This window comes from Pyxicephalus adspersus, chromosome 12 (genome assembly GCF_032062135.1).
Source record: "Pyxicephalus adspersus chromosome 12, UCB_Pads_2.0, whole genome shotgun sequence".
In the NCBI taxonomy this organism is placed as follows: Eukaryota; Metazoa; Chordata; class Amphibia; order Anura; family Pyxicephalidae; genus Pyxicephalus; species Pyxicephalus adspersus.
In genome coordinates, this window is record NC_092869.1 from 1,915,830 (window position 1) to 1,940,577 (window position 24,748).

The 24,748-nt window shown below is 45.6% G+C and overlaps 2 protein-coding genes across 4 annotated transcripts in view; both read left to right on the forward strand.

Moving 5' to 3' along the window:
- The window catches only part of ANKRD35 (ankyrin repeat domain 35), a 28,456-nt gene extending 17,488 nt beyond the window's left edge, over positions 1-10,968 (forward strand). For all 3 annotated transcript variants that reach the window (XM_072429032.1, XM_072429033.1, XM_072429031.1), the window contains exons 3-13: positions 469-557; positions 643-707; positions 968-1,025; positions 1,162-1,235; positions 2,559-2,665; positions 2,755-2,936; positions 3,219-3,259; positions 3,953-6,160; positions 7,276-7,365; positions 8,147-8,212; positions 8,479-10,968. In XM_072429032.1, the coding sequence (XP_072285133.1) occupies positions 469-557; positions 643-707; positions 968-1,025; positions 1,162-1,235; positions 2,559-2,665; positions 2,755-2,936; positions 3,219-3,259; positions 3,953-6,160; positions 7,276-7,365; positions 8,147-8,212; positions 8,479-8,550 (3,052 nt within the window). In that variant the 3' untranslated portion in view covers positions 8,551-10,968. The remainder of the gene's footprint in view (positions 1-468; positions 558-642; positions 708-967; positions 1,026-1,161; positions 1,236-2,558; positions 2,666-2,754; positions 2,937-3,218; positions 3,260-3,952; positions 6,161-7,275; positions 7,366-8,146; positions 8,213-8,478) is intronic.
- A 3,526-nt stretch (positions 10,969-14,494) lies between these two features.
- The window catches only part of PIAS3 (protein inhibitor of activated STAT 3), a 12,797-nt gene continuing 2,543 nt past the window's right edge, over positions 14,495-24,748 (forward strand). Inside the window, exons 1-13 of the mRNA XM_072428133.1 lie at positions 14,495-14,791; positions 19,571-20,021; positions 21,016-21,100; positions 21,250-21,300; positions 21,771-21,861; positions 21,941-22,075; positions 22,366-22,471; positions 22,565-22,638; positions 22,936-23,096; positions 23,192-23,328; positions 23,692-23,860; positions 24,132-24,265; positions 24,484-24,524. Coding sequence (XP_072284234.1) covers positions 19,574-20,021; positions 21,016-21,100; positions 21,250-21,300; positions 21,771-21,861; positions 21,941-22,075; positions 22,366-22,471; positions 22,565-22,638; positions 22,936-23,096; positions 23,192-23,328; positions 23,692-23,860; positions 24,132-24,265; positions 24,484-24,524 — 1,632 coding nt within the window. The 5' untranslated portion in view covers positions 14,495-14,791; positions 19,571-19,573. The remainder of the gene's footprint in view (positions 14,792-19,570; positions 20,022-21,015; positions 21,101-21,249; positions 21,301-21,770; positions 21,862-21,940; positions 22,076-22,365; positions 22,472-22,564; positions 22,639-22,935; positions 23,097-23,191; positions 23,329-23,691; positions 23,861-24,131; positions 24,266-24,483; positions 24,525-24,748) is intronic.

Sequence of the window (24,748 nt, forward strand, 5' to 3'; positions counted from 1 at the left end):
TGGGATTCATAAAAGAGTCCTTTATAGGCACAGAAAAAGCAGTGGTGGTGCCACGCGTGGGCCATAGTTTAGGATGGGCACCATGGGAGAGTGAAATGTCAGGTTGGGTGCCACAGCAGGGATAGATGCCAAGCTGAACTTCAATGTTAAGGATAGCTATCACAAGCTGAGGGATAAAGCACCACTCTAAGGGCAGAGCTGGGATGCGGCACCCCAGTAGGACAGAACTCAGGATAGGTGCCACTGAAAAACAAGAGCTCAGGATTCTAGAGGAAAAACCAGTCCGGGTTAGGTCACACCATATCACAGATGTCTGATAGTAGTCAGGATATCAGGCAGGCGATCTTCCCATCTCAGAAATGTTGGCAGGTTGTTGAGGGGTCCCGGTGTGTTCAGGAACCCCACAGAACCATTTGGGGTTCCTATTTTATTGTCCACCCTGAACATATTCTCATTTCACTATCACAGCTTCCACATTGCGGCTGCCAAAGGTTTCACAGAGTGCGTGAATGTCATCCTATCCCAAAAAGTAGAGATCAACACCAAGACGGAGGATGGTAGGTGTCACCACTGGGATCAGTATTCATTGTTTAGAATAATGACAACTTTACGCAGTCTTAAAATTTCCTGTGCTTCCTGTAGGCTGCACCGCACTACACCTGGCTGCAAGCAACTGTCACCCGGAATGTGTGAAGACGCTCCTACAGGTAAGCTGATGCTGTCACTGAGGGGCATGGAGGGCCACTTCTTCAGTATTTGCACCAATTGGTGGATGGGGGGGGGGGTTAAAAAGGCAGGGTGGGTGTCACCAGTGTGATTACAACTCCAAAGAATCTCAGAACTCTGGGCCTGTTGTCACCCCAACTCTACTTAAACTCCAATCCCTGGCCATACACAAACAATACACCAGAAGTCACCAAAAAGGGTGCCAGTCTCTGCCCACCTAATGTATTATTTCTCACCACAGCACGGCGCTCATGAAGACTCCATAGACTTCCACAGTCGGACGCCGTTACATTGTGCTGGTAAGTGTTACAGGAGCCATTTCATTATATCTGTCCAATGATCCTGCCAAAAATCTTGTAAGCTGATAACTTTCTGTGCTGCCCTGTTATCATTATATGTCTCATCTTGTCCATCTCACTTTTGTGTCCCCTGCAGCCACCTCGGGCTGTGTCACCAGCGTTCTGCTCCTGTGTGACGCCGAGGACACCATCCTGGATGCAGCCGATGATGTGAGTGCACCACAAATGTCTGGGCTTTATGATCGGGATTTACAGTTTTCTCTTAATAAATAACAGTGCCAATCACAGGTCCACTTTCAATGCCGATTGGTGGAGGATATGGGTATAGCTTTCTCTATGAAGTGGTGAAGGTAAAGCCAAACCTCAGGCACTCTGAGCTTTTGCAAACCTAGATTTCACTTTATATGGGTAAAAGTCACATGATCACTGAGCTGCATATAGCTTGTGCAAAGAGCCGAGCTGTGGGAGGGACCAGCAAGCCCCACCTACTGCAGGCAGAACACTACAGGAGGGGGTGGAGACAAGACCAGGCACCCTGCACATGGAGAGAGAGCAGTGATGACTGGTCTTTATGACAGGAAGCTCCTGCACAGAATTGGAAGAAATGCAATAGGAATACTCATGTAGAAAACATTTGCTCATTCTGAATATCAGCCTTAAAGAAATGTATTATCAATATCCTGACAGGGTGGTAATGTATTATGTTGCGTTCTCAACGAGGTGCCCTTGTAAATTCATTTAAAATGCCAGTAACCATCCTTGCTCGTGCTGGAACATCTCCGACATATGTTTTCTGTCCTCTCACCGTCACTTTAAGGATTATTTTTGCAACACGCACAGGAAATTCCAGGGTTTCTTATCGGCGACCCTCGGCCGAGTCGGCCAATATCCCACGCTCCGGGGGGGGTAAAGGGAGAAGACACGTTCAAAAGGCAAATATGAGACACCGCTGGAAGCCAGTCATTGAACATCTTAAGAACGGGGCCCCCAAATGTTAAAGAATTTGGTGGGATGAAGTTCACAGGGAGGCAAATTGTCACAGATTGCTAATGTGGAGTCATTGGGTTAGACCTGTCTCAGGATCGGGTGATCCCATGCAGCTCCTTCTGGATGGAACCTTGCCATCTCCTCCATCATTGGCACTGCAGTGGTGGTTTTTAAAGAGCCAGTGCCTGCAAATTTGACAATGGGTGGCAGAACTCACTGCTGTCCCCATTGAGCTGTCATGGGTAGAAGCTACTTAATGCCCTGCCCCAGGGGCAGCTATAAAATTACCATAACCGCACTGCCAAGATTTCAAATCCGAACAGCAACGATGGTTACAACATTCCTTCTGTCTCCCAATTGTGCTGCTGCATTGTCACCCCATCACACGGGCTAATGGTGACTACACGTGGGTGTTTCTGTGCACATTACACAGCCATGATCTTCTGTTGTCACCTTCAGGACGCCTGAGGAATATAATACACTGCATGTAGACAGGAAGTGGCAGAATATTTTATTTATGTATAAATCTTGTGTTTTTTTTCATAGGATGGACGGACGCCACTTATGGTAGCTGCACAGCGTAACCATCCGACAGTCTGTTCACTGCTCCTCGACCGTGGCGCTCAGGTGAACCTAGGCGACCGTGATAAAAAGTGAGTGGAAGATGGGTTTTGCTCTTCATTGAAATTGGTTCTGAATGTAGCCGGTCCTGATCTTAGCTGACCCTCATTTTGTGTAACAGGACGGCTCTTATGCTGGCTTGTGAGAAGGGCAACATTCAGGCGGCGGAGACCCTCATCACAAAGGGAGCCGACCCCCAGCTAAAGGATAACAAATTCTGCGACGCTCTCTACTTTGCCAGTCTGAACCGGGACGAAGCGCTAAAGAAACTGGTACAATCAGCCTTGGACAGGAGGAAAAATGGTAAGTGGGCCAGCCAAATTGAGATTGGGGCAAAATGAAAGGAGATCCCTAAATTTGTGGATCCCAAATTCATACACTGATTATGTAAGAGGAAGAAAGGCAAGGAAACTCTAATTTAAGGGTAACTTGACTGGATAATGAATGCCCAACTGCACCCCCAGCCTCCGATGACGAGGATCCTACATGGATGGTTTAGTTGCTGCATTAGAATTGATTGGCCAATTGTAAAATCAATTAAGGATTTTAAGCCTAGATTAACATTTCCTAAATTTGCTTTTGCAGTGCATTCACCGCGGAGTCACGAGGACCAATCTGTAACCAAGGTAAGTTCATGGGTTTCAAACAATGGGAGCTGCCAGTGTTGAGGCAAAATGAGTAGTCAGAGATCACCTGATCTTCAACAGTTGAGGTCCATCAACTGGCTGGTCTTTCGGAGAAGGAAGGTTCTGGGGTCAGGACATGATGATCAGACATGAAATACGTTTCCATAAGTGCCCAAGCCATGAGATGCAACTGGGTTTAATCAGCTTTCTGAGAGGTTAACCAATTGCCATAGGCCTATGATTGGATGTTAAAATAGAACTAAACCTAAAATAAAAAAAAACAAAAAAAAAAAACACTTACCTTTAATTGCGCAGATCCGTCAGGAGGTTTCTTTGTTTGGGTCCTGCCATGTCCCCGTGCTCCTCTTCTTACGTCATCTGATCTCACACCGCACAGATCGGGTGACGTAGATTGGGAAAAAGATTGCGCGGTTGGATCAGCAATTTCTGCACATGTCCGAGATCACGGCATGCGCAGAAGGAGCAGCCAAGAGCCCCCTGGGAGGCTTTGTTCTCCATTCTGTCTTATCGCTGTGCGGAGGTGCTGCACCCTTAAAAAAATAAATTTTTTATGTTGTCTACACTTTTATGTAAAGTAAAAAATTTGAGTTTAGGTCTGCTTTGTTAAAAAAAAAATTAACCACATGTTGAGTAATGCACAATTTGTAATCACAGATTCATGCTTATTTTCAGGTTGTCTCATCAAACTCAGTCCATGAGCAAGAATTGGTCAACATATGGAAGAAAAGGTTTCAGGAAGAGCAAAAGCGAGGGGTTTGGTTACAGGGAGAGCTGATGATGAAGACCCAAGAAATTGATAGGATAGCAGAGGAACAGAGAATGGAAAATGACAGAATTCGAGAAGTAGCAGATCATTTGGAAGATCTTTTGGATAGGAAGCCTGAGAACGATGGAGCTATGGCTGGAGTTCCCACCGCAGATACCTGTGGTTTGTTGACTCGAGTTCTGGAACGGGTTAGGACTTTGAAAGATCAGGTAAATGAGAAAAACTTTCTGGATCAGAAGATTCAAACCCTTTCCTCCAAGGCTGCAGAGGCTGAAAAGATGAGAAACCAATACCAAGAAGACATGAGGCATCTTCAAAGTGAAGTTACTGCTGCAAAGGAGAAGGAAGAAGGTGCAAGGAAGAAAGTGGTGGAGCTGGAAGGCCACTTGGAGAACATGAGGGAGGTGCTGTTGCAATTTGAGAAACGGAAGCGAACACAAAGTACGGTCGTAGAAGATCTGCAGGAACAGATCTCAGAGGTGAGCAAAGAAAAAGAGGAGCTTCTGGTGCTGGTACAAAAATTGCAAGGGGAAAATGAGGACAGCGTTCAAACAAATAATCCTGACAATGGCCAAACCTTGAAGGAGTTCCTGACCAAGCTTAAAAGTAATTGCGTCAATGTCGAAGTGTTGCAAAACATCGAAGTATCGAAGAGGTGCTCAGGTTACGTGCCAAAGGACATCTTGGAAAAAAGTGCAGAGGACTGGAAAATGATTGCTGCGTCAATAGAAAAATATATTGCAACTGCTGAAAGATTGCAACAGAATGCGGGGTCAATGCAAAGTGCAGATTCTGATCTTGTGCATGACACCACAAATGAGAAAGCCAGCAGGTCGATCAATGTTTTAGAACATTACCGTCCAGTAGAGACCAATGTGCCTTGTTTACATGAGAACTTCAGGTATTCCCCCAAAAATAGTATGGCCCAACTCAACAGAGGACTGTCCCTTTATGACACTCAAAGCAGTGACCACACGAGAAGTATGGACTCCTTAAAACAAACTATTAGAGGTTTGGAGGCGGAATTATCCTCTCTTAGGGCAACCAATGCTGAGTTACTCTCAAATATGAACCAAGTCATTCTGGAAAAGCAAAACCTAGAGGAAGGACTCTTGGCCCTGCAGGAGAGCATGCAGTCCGAGTTTGCCATGAGGCAAGAAACGGAACTGCGGTGTAAGGATTATAACAACCAAGTCGGAGTCTTATCCGATGAACTGCAGGCCGAGCAAGACAAACTCAAAAAGCTAAATGCCCGATTGGAGGTTCAGCAGAGCGAAATGGCCATGTTGAGGGACAGCTTCCCTCCGGAGGTCCTTCAGGTGGAAAACAGCAGAACCATGGAGATGTTCAGCTCCGATATTTTAGAAGAACTCTACTGGAACGTCGGCACTCTGGTCAGAAACTACAACGAGGTGTTGCAGCAAGTGGCCGCTTTACAGAAGGAAAACCTCAAGCTCCTGGATGACCGAGCTCAGAACATATCGATTACAGAACACAAGAACATCCTCAATGAGATGAAGAATGATGTGCACGCCAAGGTTAAGGAAATCGAAGAAGTAAAGCAGAAATTGTTCCAAGTCGTGGCCAACGCAGAGGAGCTCAAAGACCAACTTGCACTTCAGACCTCCATTTCCATCCCCAAAGCAGAAGTAGAAAGCCGCATGGAGGACCTGGAAAATGTAGTGATAGCTTTGAAGGAGGAGAACGAGGCCTGCAAGGCAGCACTGGAACGTAAATGCGAGGAAGTCATAGTCCTAAAGCAACAGCTGGAGCAGGAAGCTGAGGAAAGACAAGCATTACGGCAAAAGGAAGCAGACACACTACAGGAGATTGAGCGCATAAAGGACAATTTGGAGACCCAACTTCGAACGTTGAGAGAGGAAATCCAAGTCCTAACCAAAAAATATAACAAATCCACAGAAGAAGCCAAAGGGTGTAAAGACCAGCTGGCATCCGAACAAGAAAAGGTCATGGTCCTAGTGGGCAAAGTAAAGGACCTGGAGAGAGAAGCTGAAGATCTAAAGAGGAAAGCCCAGAAATACGAGGAGGAGAATTGCCAATTCACTCGAAAGTATGACCTGCTCTCCAGAGTGTCCCAGGAAAAGCAGGAGCAGGTAAGGGAAATGGGCTACTGGGTAAGGTACAATGGTTCTTAGCGTAAGTCTATATCAAGCAGGAAGTATAGTTTTATAATGAGGAAGTTGTAGACTGGACTTGCCATTGCGTAATATCTACTTTCAGAGTTGCAATGGCCCTTCCGAACAGGGGAATAAAATCTGGACTGGGCAAAGGTATCAAAAAGTTGGGCATTTATTACTATTTAAGGTTTTCACTCAGCAGACAAACTGCAGTAAAAATAAGCTTCAGTCTAGATTTCATTCTGATGATCTATTTCAGCCCTGAAGAAGGGGAGAGACCATTGTAACCCTTGAAAGTTGTTGGCTTTTTCTTTGTATACAATCTTATTCTAGACTTGTGACTCCTCACCATTAGTAAAGTGTTGTGGAATAAAAATGTGATTGGGGTTCCGGACTTCCCTAATGTACTAAACAAAAGCCTTTTTTGTCTCTGTTTGATGCTGGTACCCCTGCCATACACATTGGTTTCTCCCATTGTCTGATATGTCTTATAAGCGGAAGGGAAGTCCACTTTGTGTGGCGGGGGGGAACTGGTATTCTGCAGATCAGGAATCAGAGAAACAGACGTCTTTCCAGCTTCACTTTTCTTATATTATCACGCTTTCCTTTTATATTTTATTCTGAGGCTGAGCCCTGAGAATGACTTATAGAGGAGCTTCTTTACATTCCAAATGATTTACATGGTAATGTCTATGCATGTCTAAGATTTGCACAGCACACCCTTATCTGGTAGGCACGGAGATTTGAGCTTTTTCTGTTGCACTTCAATAGCACAGGTCTGTTCTCTGCCCCTAACCAGTGACTGGACATTGAAGGAGAAGCAGCAGACTGATGAGTTCACCTCCTTGTCACTCTGCACTTTTGTCCTATCAGCATGCTTCTTACACTGCAGCGCAAATGATTGTCTCGCTGTGCCGTTTCTCCCCCTTTAAATCTGAGCTCTGCTGTACAAGGGACTGCAGGAGGTTCATTTATATATTAGTGAGTACAAAGCTGCATATATTGCGTCAATTTATATCTGCCTGGAGGTCTGATGAAGAATTTATTCCCTGTAACACTCAAATTCTAAACAACGCTTTTCCTTCTCTTAGATGGAGGCGACTGTCAAAGAGTCAAAGTCGTTGTCGAAGGAGATCGACCAGCTGCAGAGACGCTGCACGGAGCTGGTGGGTCAGCTGGAGGTAAGTTGTTGCATCTTCAATGGGGCAAAACGCTGCATGCCGTACACTAGAAGAGCAACCAGCTACAGTGGTGGGGTGGGGTGGTGTTATTTGAAAATGGACTGAAACTGACCAAGAGGAGCCATAATACAAATGTAGTTAGCAACTTGTAACATTCTCATAGAAGGAAAGGGGATAGGAGTTTACTTTGCTGGAAGCCGACATTCACATTGTCAATCGTCTCCACCAGGGAGAGCTTTTATATCCATTGACCTCTAATCATCACCATATTAAGCAATCAGGCCCCAATAAATCCCACCCCCACCCCCCATCTCCTAACTAATGAATCGTTTGGACAAGAAAAATCACACTGCATTGAGCACCAGGATGTCACAAATCCGTGATATACATAGATATGTATATCCGACACGTTTCAGGCCCACCGTCCCCTTCATCAGGGTCAATAATATAGGCCTAATGTGATATGTGTGGATATTTCTCTATTCATACCCAATCAGAGGGTGGGTATTGAGGGTAATAATAAAGGAAATCATACAATCGGATTGTAACATGTATATTCAAACTATTGCTCTTTAGTCAAAGATATACATTATATTGCAGCTGTAGTGAATGTTTCACATTGTATTTGTACCCATAAGATACTTGGTGTCACAAAGATCATTGGGATGACCCCCCTGACATAACATCTGATATACAATACAACTGATTTCACCTTGTAACAACAAGTGGGGGGGGAGAGTTTTGTCAGGTAAACCCAATATACATTTTTTATTTTTTTCAGGACACCAACAAACGTCATCAGGAGACTATCGCCATCTACAGGACTCACCTGCTCAATGCAGCTCAGGTAATATGGCAGAAGCGGCCATCCCATTGTGCTTGCACACCTGAATAATGTAAAAATAAAAAAAGAATAAATGAATCAAATGCTCAGCAGGTAAAGGGAAAATCAGTTTTTTTTTGCCAGCTTTGAAAATGATATTTGCTTGGCTGTCATGCTTACTATTCCACATAAGGGTTAGGAGTTTACAGAAGGGGGGGGTAATGTTTATTTAGTGGACTATGTACTCAGAAGCTTGCAATCTAACGAGTGCCTGTGTTTCTTTCCTGCAGGGTTACATGGATGAAGACGTGCATCTGACATTACGCTGGATTCTAAAGATGCAGAACGATGTTGTTTACTAATCGTGGGACTTTTTTCAGGAACTGCACTATGAAATGCCAAAAAAAACCCAAAAACCCCTCCTGCCTTATATGGACTCTGCATGGCTGGCACCGGTCAGAGCCATAACTGTAATCCAGTACGATGCCAACGTCTCTGAATGAATTGAGTCATATTCCGGAGCGTGCCAAATGACTGAAGAATGTCTCCATTAAAGAGAAACTCCAACTTCATGGGTTGCTTCTCCCATCTTTGATATTTTTAAAGAGACCCTCTCACCCATTTAACGCTAACCCCTGCCTACCTTATCCTAACCTCTTTAGTACTCCACTACAGAGGGGGGGTTTTAGGAAAACGTAACCCTGGGCAATTATTAAATAAGGGCCCCAAATGCTTAGCATCTCCTGCAGGAGGGGCTGTGTTATGGTCACATGGGGCCCTGGGTAATGATCCATTCTGCCCTTTAAAACCAGCCTTTGCCCTTTTTCCACCACCGGAAAATACCTACCGTCAGCTGGTGTTGGGAGCTTAGATGGCATCTACAACCCCCTGGTTATGTGACATGCATGGGTGGTGCAACGCAAGTCATGGTCCATAGCTGGAAATCGGGTATTTTGTGGTGGTAGCAATGGGATAGGCATGGTGCTTTGTGGGAATTCCAAGAGGCAAATGTAACCTGGTCGGGTGAGCTTTAAAATGATGGAAAACCCTGCAAAAGGAACTTTAAAAGTCCAACTGAAGTCACACAAATAGATCTACAGTCAGATAAACATTGTACCAACCAGGGGCGGGCATGGGGAAATGCAAAGTATGCAGCTGCATGAAGGACCCATACCCCATTTAGCCACAAGGGGCCTCCACTGGGAACACAAGTCAGTTTTGCACTGGGGTTCATTATTGGCTATGTCTGCCAGTGGTACCAACCATCTCCATGTCATACTCCTCCCTTTCTCACCCCCTCTTTCTGTTACCCCAGGGGTCTGAATATGATCATACAGTCCAATAGGCAGCAGGTCTGCCTTGGTGTCAGAGCTCCAGAGTGAACATTATTCTGAAAAAAAGGGGTCCCTGCTAAATTCTTCACATGCCGACACGTTTCGGGGTTTTGAAGCTCACTTCTTCACCTCCTAGATGTGAACCCTGTACTACATGAACTACTGATGTTTTTTTTTCACATTTGTGACAACTTATTGATGCTTTATCAGCTACTGGCTGCATGACATATCTTAGGGCATTGATACGGATGGTGACAACAGAGGAGCCCATTTGGAGTCAGGGACAGAGCATTGTCACCCCATAACAAGAGGTGCCTAAAGAAGGCCTTTAATGGCAGGATCTCCTGAGCTTATTTTAGTGAAATTTGATGATTCTAGATGAATAAAAAGGACATAAATGTGCTCAAGATTTTAGGAGATTTTGTTGATTAGTTTCCATCTGTATTAACGCATCACAAGCCTAGGGAGGCCGAGCAGAGCGTTGTCACCCTATAACAGGAAAGCGCCATGGACGGGATTATTTCATTTTTTGAATTAGCTTTATATCAATTTTTGTTATAATAAGTTAGTTTTGATGAATTTGTATTTTGCTTCTGTTTCCTGTTTATTTGCCCTGAGGAAGGGAGACATTCGGGCATCCCGAAATGAGTGGGCATATCACGTCTTTAAATTGGAGCTTTTGTTTTTTTAAATATCTTTTGCTTCAGCATTTGGATGCCACAAAGAACAGACCCAAGATAAAAAAAGCCCCTCCCTCCACTTATGTGACCCCCCCCTCTTTTATGATAGCTGCCAGAACCAACCAGGAACCCAGGGAGAACCCCATTTCCAAATCTGACCAAACACTAAGTTAAACCAATCTACCTCCTCTCCTTTGGAGACCGGAGTCAGACCTAGAGCACCCAGGATTGGTCCAGGTTAGACACACCCCCTCCTAATCACAGGGACAAGCCCAAGGGGTGTGGCTGTTACTCAGCTCTGCCAACACAGGGCACTGGAAGGAAAGTGAAGCAGCAAATGGGAAAAAAGTATTTTAAAGCATTTCTTGGCAAATGTCGGGCATCACATGCCAAGATGGGGGCTGCCCCATACTAAAAAAGTAAAAAGTTGTGACTTCACTTTGACTTCAAGGCCTGACCGTAATGCCCTCAGGGTACGTCAGATTCCACTACAGCCAGCATGAATGGAAAACCCTCCCAGGACAAGGAAGCAAACCAAAAAGGCAACTCAGGGCAGTGTGTACAGCTCAAAGTCACCTGAGGGTGGAGTGTCCCTTTAAGCCCCACCCCCTCTACCCATGTGCCTTATGTATGATGTTTGGAATCTGTAAATACGCCTCGGTGCCACAGATCTATTTTATTCATTTCTTGTTATGTGTATAAATGATATGAAGATAACTTATCAATGTTTGTAACTTGTTACATAAAAAAACAAAATGAAAAGAAACTTTACGCGTAGGTTATTTACAACACAAACAATGCAGACCTCTGTCCTCATCTCTAGCTCAGGGTTAATTTTGGGGGGGGGGCAGATTGGGTAATTGGCCCTTAGATTGATCACATTACGTCTATGGGTTGTGCATTCATGTTATCTGAAGTGGCCAAACACCCACCCCTTCCTTTTTCCTGGCTAAATGATTACCCTCTGGTTAAAGGAGAGCACTTGCCCCTGGTAGGGGTCAAAGGGGCAAACCAGAAACCAGTCTATTCAGTGTGGCAGTGTGCCAACCTCTTGCACCGCAGCACTTGCTCGTTTGACAACGGGTGACAGTAATATTGAGCAACTCTCTGCCACCCCATCCACCCTCTGGGGCTGCCCTAGGGTAGACGCTACATGCAGCATATCTGAAAGGTGGTAATGCCACCGGCGCTCTGAACATAGCTGGGGTAGCATTGGGCAAAATGACCAAATGCAAGAACAAAGCCATTGTGTGTTGGCCCATTCAATAATTCCACCAATGAGGAAACACTCCAATAAATAGGCCGATGCAGCCCTGAAGGACGGACAATTTAAATCTGACATAGACGTCCGTCTGGTCCCGGGAGAGTCGGTGGTCACATGCTTCTTCTGTAAATGTGACATTGATGCGTAATTTATTCCCCACCACAATTATCGCTCGTCGTTCCTGCTCTCTGATCGGAAAACGATTTTCTGAAGCATGGAAAATTCTCCATCATCGGTGAGCCCTTAAGATCCCACAAACGCTGATTACTGCACATTTTATAGTTGTCCACTGCCGTGTTTTCCCTCTAAACAAAACATCGATTTTTGTAGTTTGCACGCTTCGTCTATCCGCGTTGATGATGTATAATGACGAAGGGGGGTTCTGTGTTCTCTACTGCAAGGTGGAGGGGGAAAAAATGACCCCAGAAAGTACCCCTCCCCCCTAGTAAAGAATGTTTTTGATCTCTGCCCCATCCCCCACCATTGCCATGCATATCTGTTTGTAATTTGCACCATAGAGCAGGTGGTTATCACCGACCCCCTGAGGTGTGAGGAGCTTTTTATTTGCACAGTTTGATGCTTGGCAAACAATCGGGCCCCCTTTCCTGTCTATGAGGTGCAGGTTTAATACCCAGAGGGGGGGGGAGGGGTGTGATAAAGAAAAGAGAGCCCCTCTCTGCCCTGAGCTTTGGCCAATTCCCATAATCCTTTGCTGTACCCCCAGGTGGCTGTTTCTGTATCAGGATGTTGCCTGCTGGTGGCATTGTGGTTAGGCACGCCTTGCATGTGCTTCCACGGCGCCAACATAGGGAGCTGCAGGGTTTCTGACAAACCAGGAGGTAAATCTGTACGCCACCTGCTGGTTGCTTGTGGAAGCACATGCAAGGCATGCCTAACCACAGTGCCACCAGCAGGCAACATAGGGAGCTGCAGGGTTCCTGACAGGCGGTCCTAGGGTAAAGCGTGGTCACCTGGAGATGGAAAAAATAAAGAGCAGCGCATTCAGAATTCGCCAGAAGCCAGGACAAAGCTGAGTAGGCCTGCACTGGATTATAAAAAAATTCAAACACTGGGTGCCATTTTTTTTTCATGGACAACTATTCCTACAATGAAAACGACCAGTGGTTGCATACGCCATGGTCCACCAGGCTACATACGGGTGGTCACCTGCAAATCGCTCAACCAAAAGAAGCCAGGTTTGAACTCCTATACTCCAGAAACGATCTCTCAATCTCCTAGATTGTAATCTCTTTGGGGCAGAGTCCTCTTCGCCTCCTGTGTCATTTGCAACCCCAATTTATTGTACAGCGCTACATAATAAGTTGGTGCTATATAAATCCTGTTTAATAATAATAATAATAATGCCAAACGGCTCTCACACCAGGAATAGAAGCTCCGCCCAGATCTTTAGGAATGAAGAGAATTCAGTAACGAGTCGTTACTTGTCGGGAAACAAGGCAATCTCGTTTTGGGGAAAATCATTTTGCAGCCAATGAATTCCTTGAGGTGGAAAAATGAACATTGCAGATATAAGGAGAAATTCTCCAGTTAGAAAAATCCATAGAGATTCTTTACAAAAAAATCTTTCCAGCTGCTGGGAATTTCCATGGCGAGTGTAGATTGTCCTGCTGTCATTGCAAGGGGCTGAGGGCCCTGTCATGGATCTGAACAACACTGAGGGCCCGGTGGTATCCCCTGCTCAATGCAGAGCTAACACTAGGGGGCTCTATGTATAAAGAGGTGAATCTGACATTCCCTCAAACATTGCCTTTTGGGAGCAAATGCTCACAGTTAGGGGTTATGTGATATAATCTGATTTTTGGACAATTTATACTGCTGAATATTACAGTGCCAAGGTCTGTATACAACAAGGCCATGGGGGCGGAGTTATGACATACCATTAGAGTGTAAGCTCTGCAGTCCAGACTTCTGAGCCTCTGTAGTCACCACCATTGACTGGAGCTGCTCCACTATATCTTCTGTCTCCCCCCATAGACACCCAGGTGGCCCCATCAGTGGGATTCAGCACTAACGAGCCCAGCTGTGCTCCCACCTGCACATGAGATCAGCTCCAAAAGAGGACCTGTCACTCTACATGAACAACTTCCTGACACATCAGCATATATATCATGTTTTATTAATAAAAAGCTCCAATTGGTGACTTTGTCTAGGTCAAAGTGATATCAGTCGGCTGCAGGCAGGCGGAGGCGTTTCCTCAGTCTCCCCCCAGTGATCAGACAGCAGCCTTGTAACTTTGTAGTCACAAGATGAGCAGGTAGGCTGATCTATTATTGGGAATTGAGTGCTGATTAAAACTTTTGGTGGTTTAAGAACCAGACTAGAAAACCAGGACAGGGTCCATCCCCCAGCATGTATAAATAATACAGCTGCTGCATATTGAAATATGTCAGGAATTTGTTTTTGCAAGCTCAGGGTTTTTCTGACAGGTCTAGTTTTATTTTTGAAGAATGAATTTCCAATAAAAAGAAACTGCAAGTGGGATGAAAAAGTCCTGCAGTGCCGCTCACAGCCACCGGGGGCGCTGAAGATACCCTGAGTAGAAAGCACAGTAGTAGAAAGATCCAACCATAAAGATTAAACTGCGTTTCCGATTCCTGCCACCAGGGGCGCTAGAGAAACAATCATGACATAAAGACCTGATAGGACTACTGTACTACACAGTAGCTGCCTGCAAGGTCACACATGGCCTGCAGGGGCGCTAGATAAGCAGAGGTGGGGACGTTAAATTCAACAAAACAGCAGCCACCTGCCCCGCGATTTACAACCAGCAGGGAAACAGCCGTAAACACTATAATATTCATTATCCGCCTGCACAGCCAATACCAGCCAGTAGGAGCGCTAGAGTACCAGCTGTAGATACCATCAGTCTTCGCTAGCCACATGCACTTCCACTATTAACCACCAGAGGCGCTAGAGTAGCAGCCGTACATACTATAAGTCTTTCCTAGCCACTAATAATAGAGTATCAGCTGTAGCTACTATAATATCGAGCGGTCTCCTGCACCGCCAATACCAGCCAGCAGGGGCGATAGAATAACAGCTGTAGATACAATAAGCCTGCCCTAAGCATAGAGCAGCCGCCCGCACTGCCAATAACCACCAGCAGGGAGCGCTGCCCTCCTGCGCCTATTTCCTGGTCGGTCCTCCTCTTAGTGCGGTGTCGGAGTCTTTGTGGATCGGTTCGGTTCTGTTCTGCCTTCCGATCACCCCGTCCTTCCAGATAGCGGAAAGCTCGGGTCTCTACCGGGGGATTGCACGCTTACCGAGAGCAGAGGCTGCACCCAATCCACACAGCCCGATCCGGGTGAGTACAATGCGAGGGGGAATCGGGGCCGCTCTGATTGAACTTCCCCGGGGTGGGGGTGCAGATCTGCCCCGATCCCCTCCCCAATCCTGGGGGTCAACCCCGAGCACCGAATATTATTATAGAGGGGGGGGGGAGGGATCAATGTGATCGGTGCCGTTATATTTTGTATTTTATTATTTACACCCCAAATATTCCATGGGGGTCCCAGATCTGCCCGCACTTATTTATATTCATCAATCTAATAATTATATCATTCCGGTATAAAAAGTAATAGAAAACAACAACAAGCTGCGATCAGAACAATAATATAAAAAGATAAATATGATATAAATAAAATATAATAGTATAATAATAATATATAAATAATAAAAATATAAAAATATTATAATGATAAAAAATTATTAATATATTAGTTAAATATTAGTTCTTGTATTATGATTGGTTCTCCTCATTGTATCTTAATAATATTATTATTATTATTATTATTATTAATATACTGATATTATATCTGCCCCTCATTGTTACCGGGTATTATAATAATAATAATAATAATAATTAGTTCTTGTATTCTCTCATTGTACCCATCCTCCATATCATTTTATTATTAGAATTCAATATTTTATTTTTGATTTTCTCTTTGTACCCCCATAATATTTTATATATAGAATGATCATTTCATTATTATTACTGATATACATGGACTCTATTAGTCGGGGAATTTGACATTCCAGGTGGGAATCAGCCATTGAAACACATGGATTTGGATGATTCCCATTGGTGAATGTCAGATTCCCTGCTTCATACATAGAAGGCAATGTATTAGAATAATACGAGGAACAGAAATAATAGGGGGGTGTAAATATGGCTGTAATGTTCTCCTTCTCATCATTATTATCATCATAAATTGTATTTTGATATACAGACTTATTTTTTATTGTACAGACTTCTATTTGCTAGTATTATTCAGATTGTATATTGGTGATATTATATCAGCGCCTCCTTGTTGCCCCATATTAGATCTGATTTATTAAAGCTCTCTAAGGCTGGAGAGGATAGACTTTCATCAGTGAAGCTGGGTGATCCAGCAAACCTGGAATGGATCTAACCCAGGGTTCAAAACATTTCCCAACAAACAGAAGAAAAATTGAAGAAATGTATTCCAGGTTTGCTGGATCACTCAGGTTCACTGATGAAAGTGTATTCTCTCCAGCAGAGCTTTATTAAATCAGCCTATTATGTCTCCATATAACATTATTATTATTATTATTATTATTATACATTTCACTATTCTCCCCAGAATTCATTTTGTGTAGGCAGGTGGTGAACCCAGTACTGTGACCCAAAAACGGCCAGGCGGTTACTAAAAAGTACCGGGTGGTGTGCCCAGCTAAAAGGGTCCGGGGAGGTCACTGCGTTGGGTTCTTTTATAGATTCGGCTCTGTTTATAAAACGGAGAATGTGACATTCACTGCTGGGAATCCATAGATAAATGAATCTTATGGTATATTATTATATTTGTATTGTTTGTGTAGGAGAGCTCAGATATAAATGAGAGAAGTGAAAATATATGTATACAGCGCTGCGTAATATGTTGGAGCTATATAAATCCTGTATAATAATAATAATAAGAGGAGGAGAATAATCTCAGAAACAGGAATATTCCTGTACCGTGTGATTGTACCGTGTGATTGTACCGTGTGATTGTACCGTGTGATTGTACCGTGTGATTGTACCGTGTGATCGCACCATGTGATCCTCCCGTGTATATACACATGTGCTATGCTCATGCTAGGTCTGACCTGAATATTTACAGATCCATATCACATACTCACATGAATGTCTCATGGACGGCTTTGCTGTTCCATATTTATGGGTCTCTCTTATGTATTCGGTTTCCAGTATTCTGTATTGTCTGGGTTGGTGCAGCCTTTCTGTACTTTTGTAACATTGGAGGAACCCTGGAAATAACTTCCAGATCGTCAGGGAACCCCGACTATAATTCCTATATTCGCAGCCCATTAGCATGGTGACCAGTGGGATGAATGTCACCCTTACAGATCATTGGTGTCAGTTAAATTACCCTGAGAGTGTTCGAGGGAAGCCTGGTTGGGAAACAGTGAGTTAGATTGTCAGCTCTGGGGGTGAGGATTTCTCTGGCTGCTCTGGTATATGATAAGTTGTTAGTTATGTATTGGATTTTATCAGATCATAACCTGTTATTAACTCTAAAACCCGAAACTCTGTGTTTGAATGTCAGTCTCTCTTTGATACCTTGTTTCATTGGGGAGATTTTCCATCACTTCCTGTTGTGTGCATACAACAGGAAGCTGAAAAAATCCCTCTTGACAGCTCTATTCCCCCTACTTCCTCTTCCAGTGACAACTCTAAATTATTCATGAGTCAGTGGTCACTGAGACACACAAGAAGGATTCATTTACAGTGCAGGACACAGACGGCAATACAAATTCTCACCTTTCCCTTCTTATAAATCTAAAAATTCTCTTTACTTTCTCTGTAATTTATTTCATATAAATTCACCACAAGGAAGCAATGGGGCCCTTCAGGAATCCTTATTATTCCTGTAAAGGGTAACAGTGCTGATGTACAAAAGTCCATTTATCTATTTGCCTCCCTAAAGAGCATTTAAAATGTAATTTGCCCCCTCCCTGGGATGCTGGGGTACAGAAATCTGCCCTCTGAGGCCTAGCGCTGCTCTAATCCATCCTTGGAGTTGTAACCAGTGGTGACAGGAAAAGAAGAAAAGGCAGGGGGTGGAGTTTCTGCTGCACAAGGGTGGGATTATGCTAATTAGGGATGGGTTTACAATATTACAGAAATGGAATGCCCCACCCCTGGCAGTTAGTAGCCCCGCCTTCAGTTTATTTTGTAGGTTTTTTTTTTATAAGGCGGACAGGAAGTGACATCATTGTTTACAACTCCCAGAGTGGCTTGTGGGGGGCGCTAGGCCACAGAGGGCAGATTTCTGTATCCAGGCAACCTAAACTTTGGGTAGGGGTTGAAATTTCATATTTGCTGCGCTTTGTGGGGCAAATCAATATTTGTCTTTATATGTATAGGTTCCAGGTGTCCTTTAATGGGAGCTGCCATTGCTAACTTGCTGGCTGAAAGTACCCCAATCTGGTGATTTGGCAGCGGGTTTCCCTTAATTTGGCCTGGCATCTCTTTAAAGACTTGGCAAATGTTTCTTTAGTTTTGGGCAGCAGTAGTGTATCCTCTGCCAGGTTTATAGATTTTTCTTATTGCTGTGTCCCCGTACAGATGGCCCCCCTCACTTCCTGTTGTGGTGCCTCTGATATATAAACCACAAGAAGAACAGAACAGGGAGTTTATATCTGCAAACATCAACCTGTTGCAGCAGCAGTGTGGTCCTTTGGATGCAAGCTGCAAGCTGATATACCCCAGGAGGGTACAAGTTACCCCTCTGCCCCTGTAGACAGGGGGGGGGAGGGTATAGAATATTGGAGAAACATTGAGCATACTGGATCAGATCCTGCTATATACTGCCACCTGGTGTCCCCTGGTGATCTGACAGGCAGCAGGCCGTGTCCTCGTATAACCCAGAATAGCTCAGACTGCCCTATGGGGGCTCTGCCCACCCCCCACAGAGCTTAAAGGGAACCTGCATTCTGTAACCCCAAAAAAAGCTGAACGTCCCCATATTCTCATCAGTACAGGAAGGACAGACGGCAAAGAAAAAGTGCTAGAATTGTTAACCCTTCATCACCCAGCTAATCATGCGTTATGTTATGCACCCCCTCCTTCCCTATTTTTCTCCTGCCAGTGATATTTCCTCTGCCGCCCCATCCTCCTCTCCTGTCAGTGATGGATCCGGCTGTATCAATAGTCTGGGTCCCCAATGTGTCCCCGCATGACCAATCATCTCCTTACTCCTAAACAGTAGCACTGGCTAAGCCTCCCCGCAGCATGTCGGGTTTCTTACTATTATCCACAACACATGTCCAGTCTCTTACCCTTATGTGCAGCGCATCCCCAGTCTCGGCCTCCCCGCAGCATGCCCCCAATTTCTCCACCTCCCATCAGTGATGGATCCTCCTGTATCAGTATTCTGGGTTCCAAATGTCTCCCCACTACATCACCATCTCCTTACTCCCAAAGGTCTCTTTCCATTACCAATCTCTGCCTCTGCCTCTGTCAGTGATGGATCCTCCTGTATCTGCATACATAACCATCTCCATACTTCCAAAATGTCACTAATCTCTGCCTCCCCGCAGCACGTCCCTGCTCTCTTACCATTGGCCTGCAGCGTCCCCGCTCCCTCTTGTATCATTACATACATAATGATAGTGTTGAGTGTTACATATTTAGTTTTTTTGCACATGCGACCGCTGGATAAGATTTAGATCCTGCCAACCTACACTCTCCATATTATGCAAAGGGTGGGTGTTATATGTACATTGCTGCAATTCCTAGGAACTGACACATTAAGCAATAGAAGGATTCTCATTGGTGAGCTCAGCTTTACTTTCCTGGTGGAGGATTGGTGGCAGATTCCCTGAGAATTTTACAGAATCCTGCTATTCTTAGTATTGAGAATTGAATAGTTCATATTTTCAGATCAGGCTGCACCAGGTTCTCTTCAGTGCTGTGCAATGCCTAGACACCAGGTCATGTGATCTCACGAGGATGGGAGGAGTCCAGACCGGCCTTTTTCCTTTCTAGATCACATGACCCTGCGCCTGGCACTCTCAGTGGTCAGTCTTTATAATAACGCTCGTCTTGTCTCTTCTGTTCCAGGTTATGACCCCTGGGGTCTCGGATCTGCAATATCATCTGAGCTTCGCTGGCAGAAACGATAGCGGGCGCAATCACCAGCTTCTCACCAAAGCTTTCCCCCCTGTAAAATCTGGCTCCGACCTGATGAAGATCAAAGAGCTTTACCGGAGGCGTTACCCGCGCAAGATCCTCAGCAACACCGACCTGACCATGCTACACATGCAAGCCGGGGCCCTGCCCAATGCCAGCTCCTTGGCACAAGGAGCAGTATGCCACCTAAGCTACGACGCCAGTGCCATGGCAGCCGGGGTTCCTTCCTCCATGTTGCCGCCTATTCCCATGCTGGGCCCCAAACACGAGACGGACATTCAGCACCTTTCCCCTCCCATCCACCCTGTGCACCCGGACGTCAAGATGAAGAGGCTTCCTTTTTATGATGTTTATGATGAACTTATCAAACCCACCACACTTGGTGAGTCCGGGGGCAGCGTTTTTATGGATCAGCCCATTCAAAAAAGATTAATCAGTGCGGGTGCACCCAAAAATGTGCATTGGGGGCTGCATACCTGTGGTGCCCATTATGAAGATTTCCCACAATGCCAAGTCTGTGAACCTGCTGTGCCCATTGCATAGGTTCCCACTATTCCTGTGCTGAGTTTTAGGTCTGAGCACCTGCAGTGCCTATTGCTAGGGTACCCACTGTCCCTGTGCTAAATTTTAGGTCTGTGCACCCGCTGTGCTTATTGCAAGGGTTCCCATTATCCCTGCACTGATTTCCCAGGTCTGTGTACCCGCTGTGCCCATTGCAAGGGTTCCCACTGTCGCTGTGCTGAGTTTTAGGTCTGTGCACCTGCAGTGCCTATTGCTAGGGTACCCACTGTCCCTGTGCTAAATTTTAGGTCTGTGTACCTGCTGTGCCCATTGCAAGGTTTCCCATTATCCCTGCACTGATTTCCCAGGTCTGTGTACCCGCTGTACCCATTGCTAGGGTTCCCATTATCCCTGCACTGATTTCCCAGGTCTGGGTACCTGCTGTGCCCCTTATGTCCCCACTATTCCTTATCACTAATATTACCCCCATCCCCTTACTGTAGTCCGTCTTTGCCCCCTACCATGTGCCACAATAAGGGTGCTGCACTCAGATAAAGGGAGATCCACCATGGCAGGGTGACAGCATTGGGCTCCCCCATTAGGCTGGGGGATATACGACTGGTATATCTGGAACCTAAATTACCTTTCAATGTGTTTCTACCTGGATGGGATCAGGGTAGTTGCATTGAATTGCACACTGGGGGTACACATTTCGCACACGGGGGATACAGCTCTCACCAACATTTGGATGAATTGGTAATAAGAAATGCATTGGAGCACTCTAATTGGTCTTGTTTTGCTTTAAAAGCAGTCAGGACTTGCTGCCCCTTGTAGTTCCTCAAGTTACCCTGATTCTCCCCTCCTTCTCCTTCCAGCATCAACGAGCACCCAGAGGTTTGAAGAGGCCCATTTCAGCTTTGCATTAACCCCCCAACAGGTCCATCAGATCCTCACTTCCAGGTGAGTTCATTCTGTGACCTACCTGTGGAATTGTCCTTTCTAAGGTGAAAGTTATTCACTCTTTATTCTAATAAATCAATGTTGAACGTGTATTATGTTGTTGTATCATTTTGTGAAATAATCAGATTTTTTTTTTTATTCTTTTGCAGAGATATATTGCCGGGTGCTAAATGTGATTACACTGTACAAGTTCAGCTAAGGTAACTTTTATTAATTTAGACCACCCGACGTTCTTCTGTCCCACACCACATCTTACGTTTACATACTCATTGCCTAGATCATTCATGCAAAAATAAATATATATATATATATATATATATATATGTAATGCACGAGAGATTCTCTCGACTGCTCTTGTCTCTGGCCCCCCTCCTGTATTACAGACTGGTTATTGTGGCCCATTCTCCTTGTGCAGGGTGACTGGTCTTGTCTCCGCCCCCTCATAAAATAGACCGGTCACTGCTGACCTCTACCTCCTTGTGCAGGGTGACTGGTCTTGGCTCCGCCCCCTCATATAATAGACTGCTCACTGCTGCCCTCTACCTACTTGTGCAGGGTGATTGATCTTGTCTCCACCTCCTCGTATAATACAGACAGAAAGTTTCTCTTCCCATATTTTAGGAAGTTTTTGTTTTGCTGCCAGCTCACAGCACCCATTTCTCATGTCCAGGTTCTGTCTGTGTGAGACCAGCTGCCCCCAGGAGGATTATTTTCCCCCCAACCTGTTTGTGAAGGTGAATGGGAAGCTTTGCCCGCTTCCGGTAAGTGAATCCATCACTGCACCACCCCTCCTCTCACATTCTGATCAGGATTCACTGAATCTTTCACCCTCCTGTATAGGGCTACCTCCCACCTACCAAGAACGGCGTGGAACCCAAACGGCCAAGCCGACCCATCAACATTTCACCGCTGATCCGCCTGTCTTCCACCGTGCCCAACACCATTGTGGTCAACTGGTCGTCCGAGTTTGGCAGAGTAAGTCATACACCTGGGTCAGCCTCGTCCTTTCTGGTAAAAGGGTCTCCCTACTGAAATCCAGGGGCTTTTCAGCCACAGCAACCTCACAGGATCTCTGTACTGCTCGCGTCTGTGAAATGTGGCCACCTGTAGTCACCATTGGATGGGGTGACAGGAGGGGGTGTTGTCACAAGGTCCTCTATACAAATCCCCCCAGACTGTACTAATACATTATGCCAGGGGCTGTGCTGAGCGTCTCAGTGTTTTGCAGCCACTTCATTTTTTTTCTTTCACCTCCTCCATGGCAGAATTACTCCCTATCCGTGTACCTGGTGAAGCAGCTGACCTCGGTCACTCTGTTGCAGAAACTGCGAGCCAAAGGCATCCGGAACCCGGACCATTCCAGAGCCCTGAGTGAGTCCACAACATTCCCTCTCCAAAACATGAATCAATCCCAGACTTCTCCTGGTCATCTCACTCTTCATTTCTTTTCATTTTTCACAACAGTAAAAGAAAAACTGACGGCCGACCCTGACAGCGAAATCGCCACCACCAGTCTGCGAGTGTCTTTAATGTGTCCGGTAAGTTCATTAAGTGACAACCCTAAGCCGCTAGCTTGCTACTGGCTGGGGTGTTGTCATCCAGTCAGAATTTCTTTGAAGCTGTAGGTGGGTGGTGGCCTCTGTATTGTGATGCAACTCTTCAGTAACCACCCAGAAACACTGAAAAGTGCCGGGTGGTGCGCCCATGGCTGGGGAGAACACTGAGCAGTGTGACAACGCTACTTCTAAATGCATGGTATTGGCTTAGCGTTGTCACCCTGCAACAGGAAGTCCTGGACTGTCCATAATCCTGTTCATGTCTCCTTGTCTCTCTAGCTGGGTAAGATGCGCCTGACGGTGCCCTGCCGGGCACTTACCTGCACGCACCTCCAATGCTTCGATGCAGCACTGTATCTGCAGATGAATGAGAAGAAGCCGACCTGGACTTGTCCTGTGTGCGACAAGAAGGCTCCTTATGACATGCTGATCATAGATGGGTGAGTGGAATATAGCAAGATCCGGATATCAGGGAGCACATTGATGACATCATAGCAGATTGATGACATCATCACCCCCCCTCCCCTTCTTGCAGCCTTTTCATGGAGATCCTGAACTCTTGCACGGACTGCGACGAGATCCAGTTTATGGAGGACGGTTCCTGGTGTCCGATGAAACCCAAGAAGGAGAAGCAGGAGATCTGTCAGACACAAAGCTACGGCGCCATTGACAGTAAGCGCGATACTTGTGTTTCCGTCTGGGGTCATTGTGGAGAGATTCGCTCTCACTTCGTGTGGGGTCACCAGAAAAGCTCCAGATTTTATCATTACAAAACGGACCTCGAGTTCCAGTTGGTGACTTTGCCTAGGCTGGGGTGTTATTAGACTGCTGCAGGCAGCATTTCCTCAGTCTCCTCTCCTTCAGTGATTGTAAGTGAAGCAAGACAAGGAGAGAGGCTGCAGCAAGGGGCTGATATGTGCCAGAATTGTGAACACAACAGATATGTGACGAACAGGTCCACTTTAGCACTTAGTATATAATGCACACTGCAGATCATTGCTCCGCACACGTTATATCCTCTCTCCTTTTTCACAGCAGGCACCGTGTACAACCTCAGCTCCGACTATAAGCACAGCACTGAGCCCAAAAAGAAGGTGGAAGTCATCGATTTGACCTTGGATAGCTCGTCCGACGAAGACGAACCCCCATCCAAGAGGCCCTGTCCTATCACCTCTACCATCATCCCTACAGTTCCTTCTAAGGGGTAAGGATTTGGGTTTGCATCACTCCTGGATTGGTGGCGCTTATAGCAGGGATTCCCAACCAACAGTGCTGTGAGGTCTTCAGGTGGAATTACCAATATATTTCCACTAGATGGCAGCAGATAGCTGAGTAAATTGGTTTGGTGCTGTGCGAATCAATAACTGGATCATAGAAGGGGTTGAGAAGAGACGACTTGCTTGTGTTTCCAGAGACTTCATGTATAGTGCTGTGATTGAAGCAGGAAGTCATTAAAATTTATGTTTACATCTTAGGGTGATCAGCATCGACCAGCAAACATCGTCCGTTCTGAGAAGCCCGCCATTGGCGACAATAAACAGTGACTACCTGTCGAGTCTTCCGATCCCAGACTACCATCGAACCTTCCCGGTAGCAAGTGATCTTCAAGGTAAGGAGAACCCCCCCCCCCTCACTTTTATCCTTTTTTAAACCAATGAAATAATTTCTACCCACCATGGAGGTCTCGGTTTAGACACTTCCTGTTCAGGTGACAATGCTCTTTCCCTGTCTGCCAATTGTGCTCTTGTGTTGTCACCCCTTGTGGATATTTCAGAAATAGAAGAATTGATGTTTTCTTACCGCCTACTTTATATTTGTCTTTTGCAGGAATTGATCTGTATTCCTTCCTTCAGACGAGCGATAGTCAGGTAAGATAGAGGAGGTGTCATTGTGTGGAGGTGTCCAAACCCTAGGAACCCCCCTGTTAAATAATGGCTCCGCCCATGGTACAGTGCTGTGTAGTGAGCGCTATCATATTGGCTGCCCCTCTGCTATGCCCTGGTATGGCGTGCACAGTCGTGTCCCTCCCATCACCTTTTCAGGACGCCCCAGTATAGCGAGCGCAGTCGTATCTCTTTCCCTTGTGGTATGC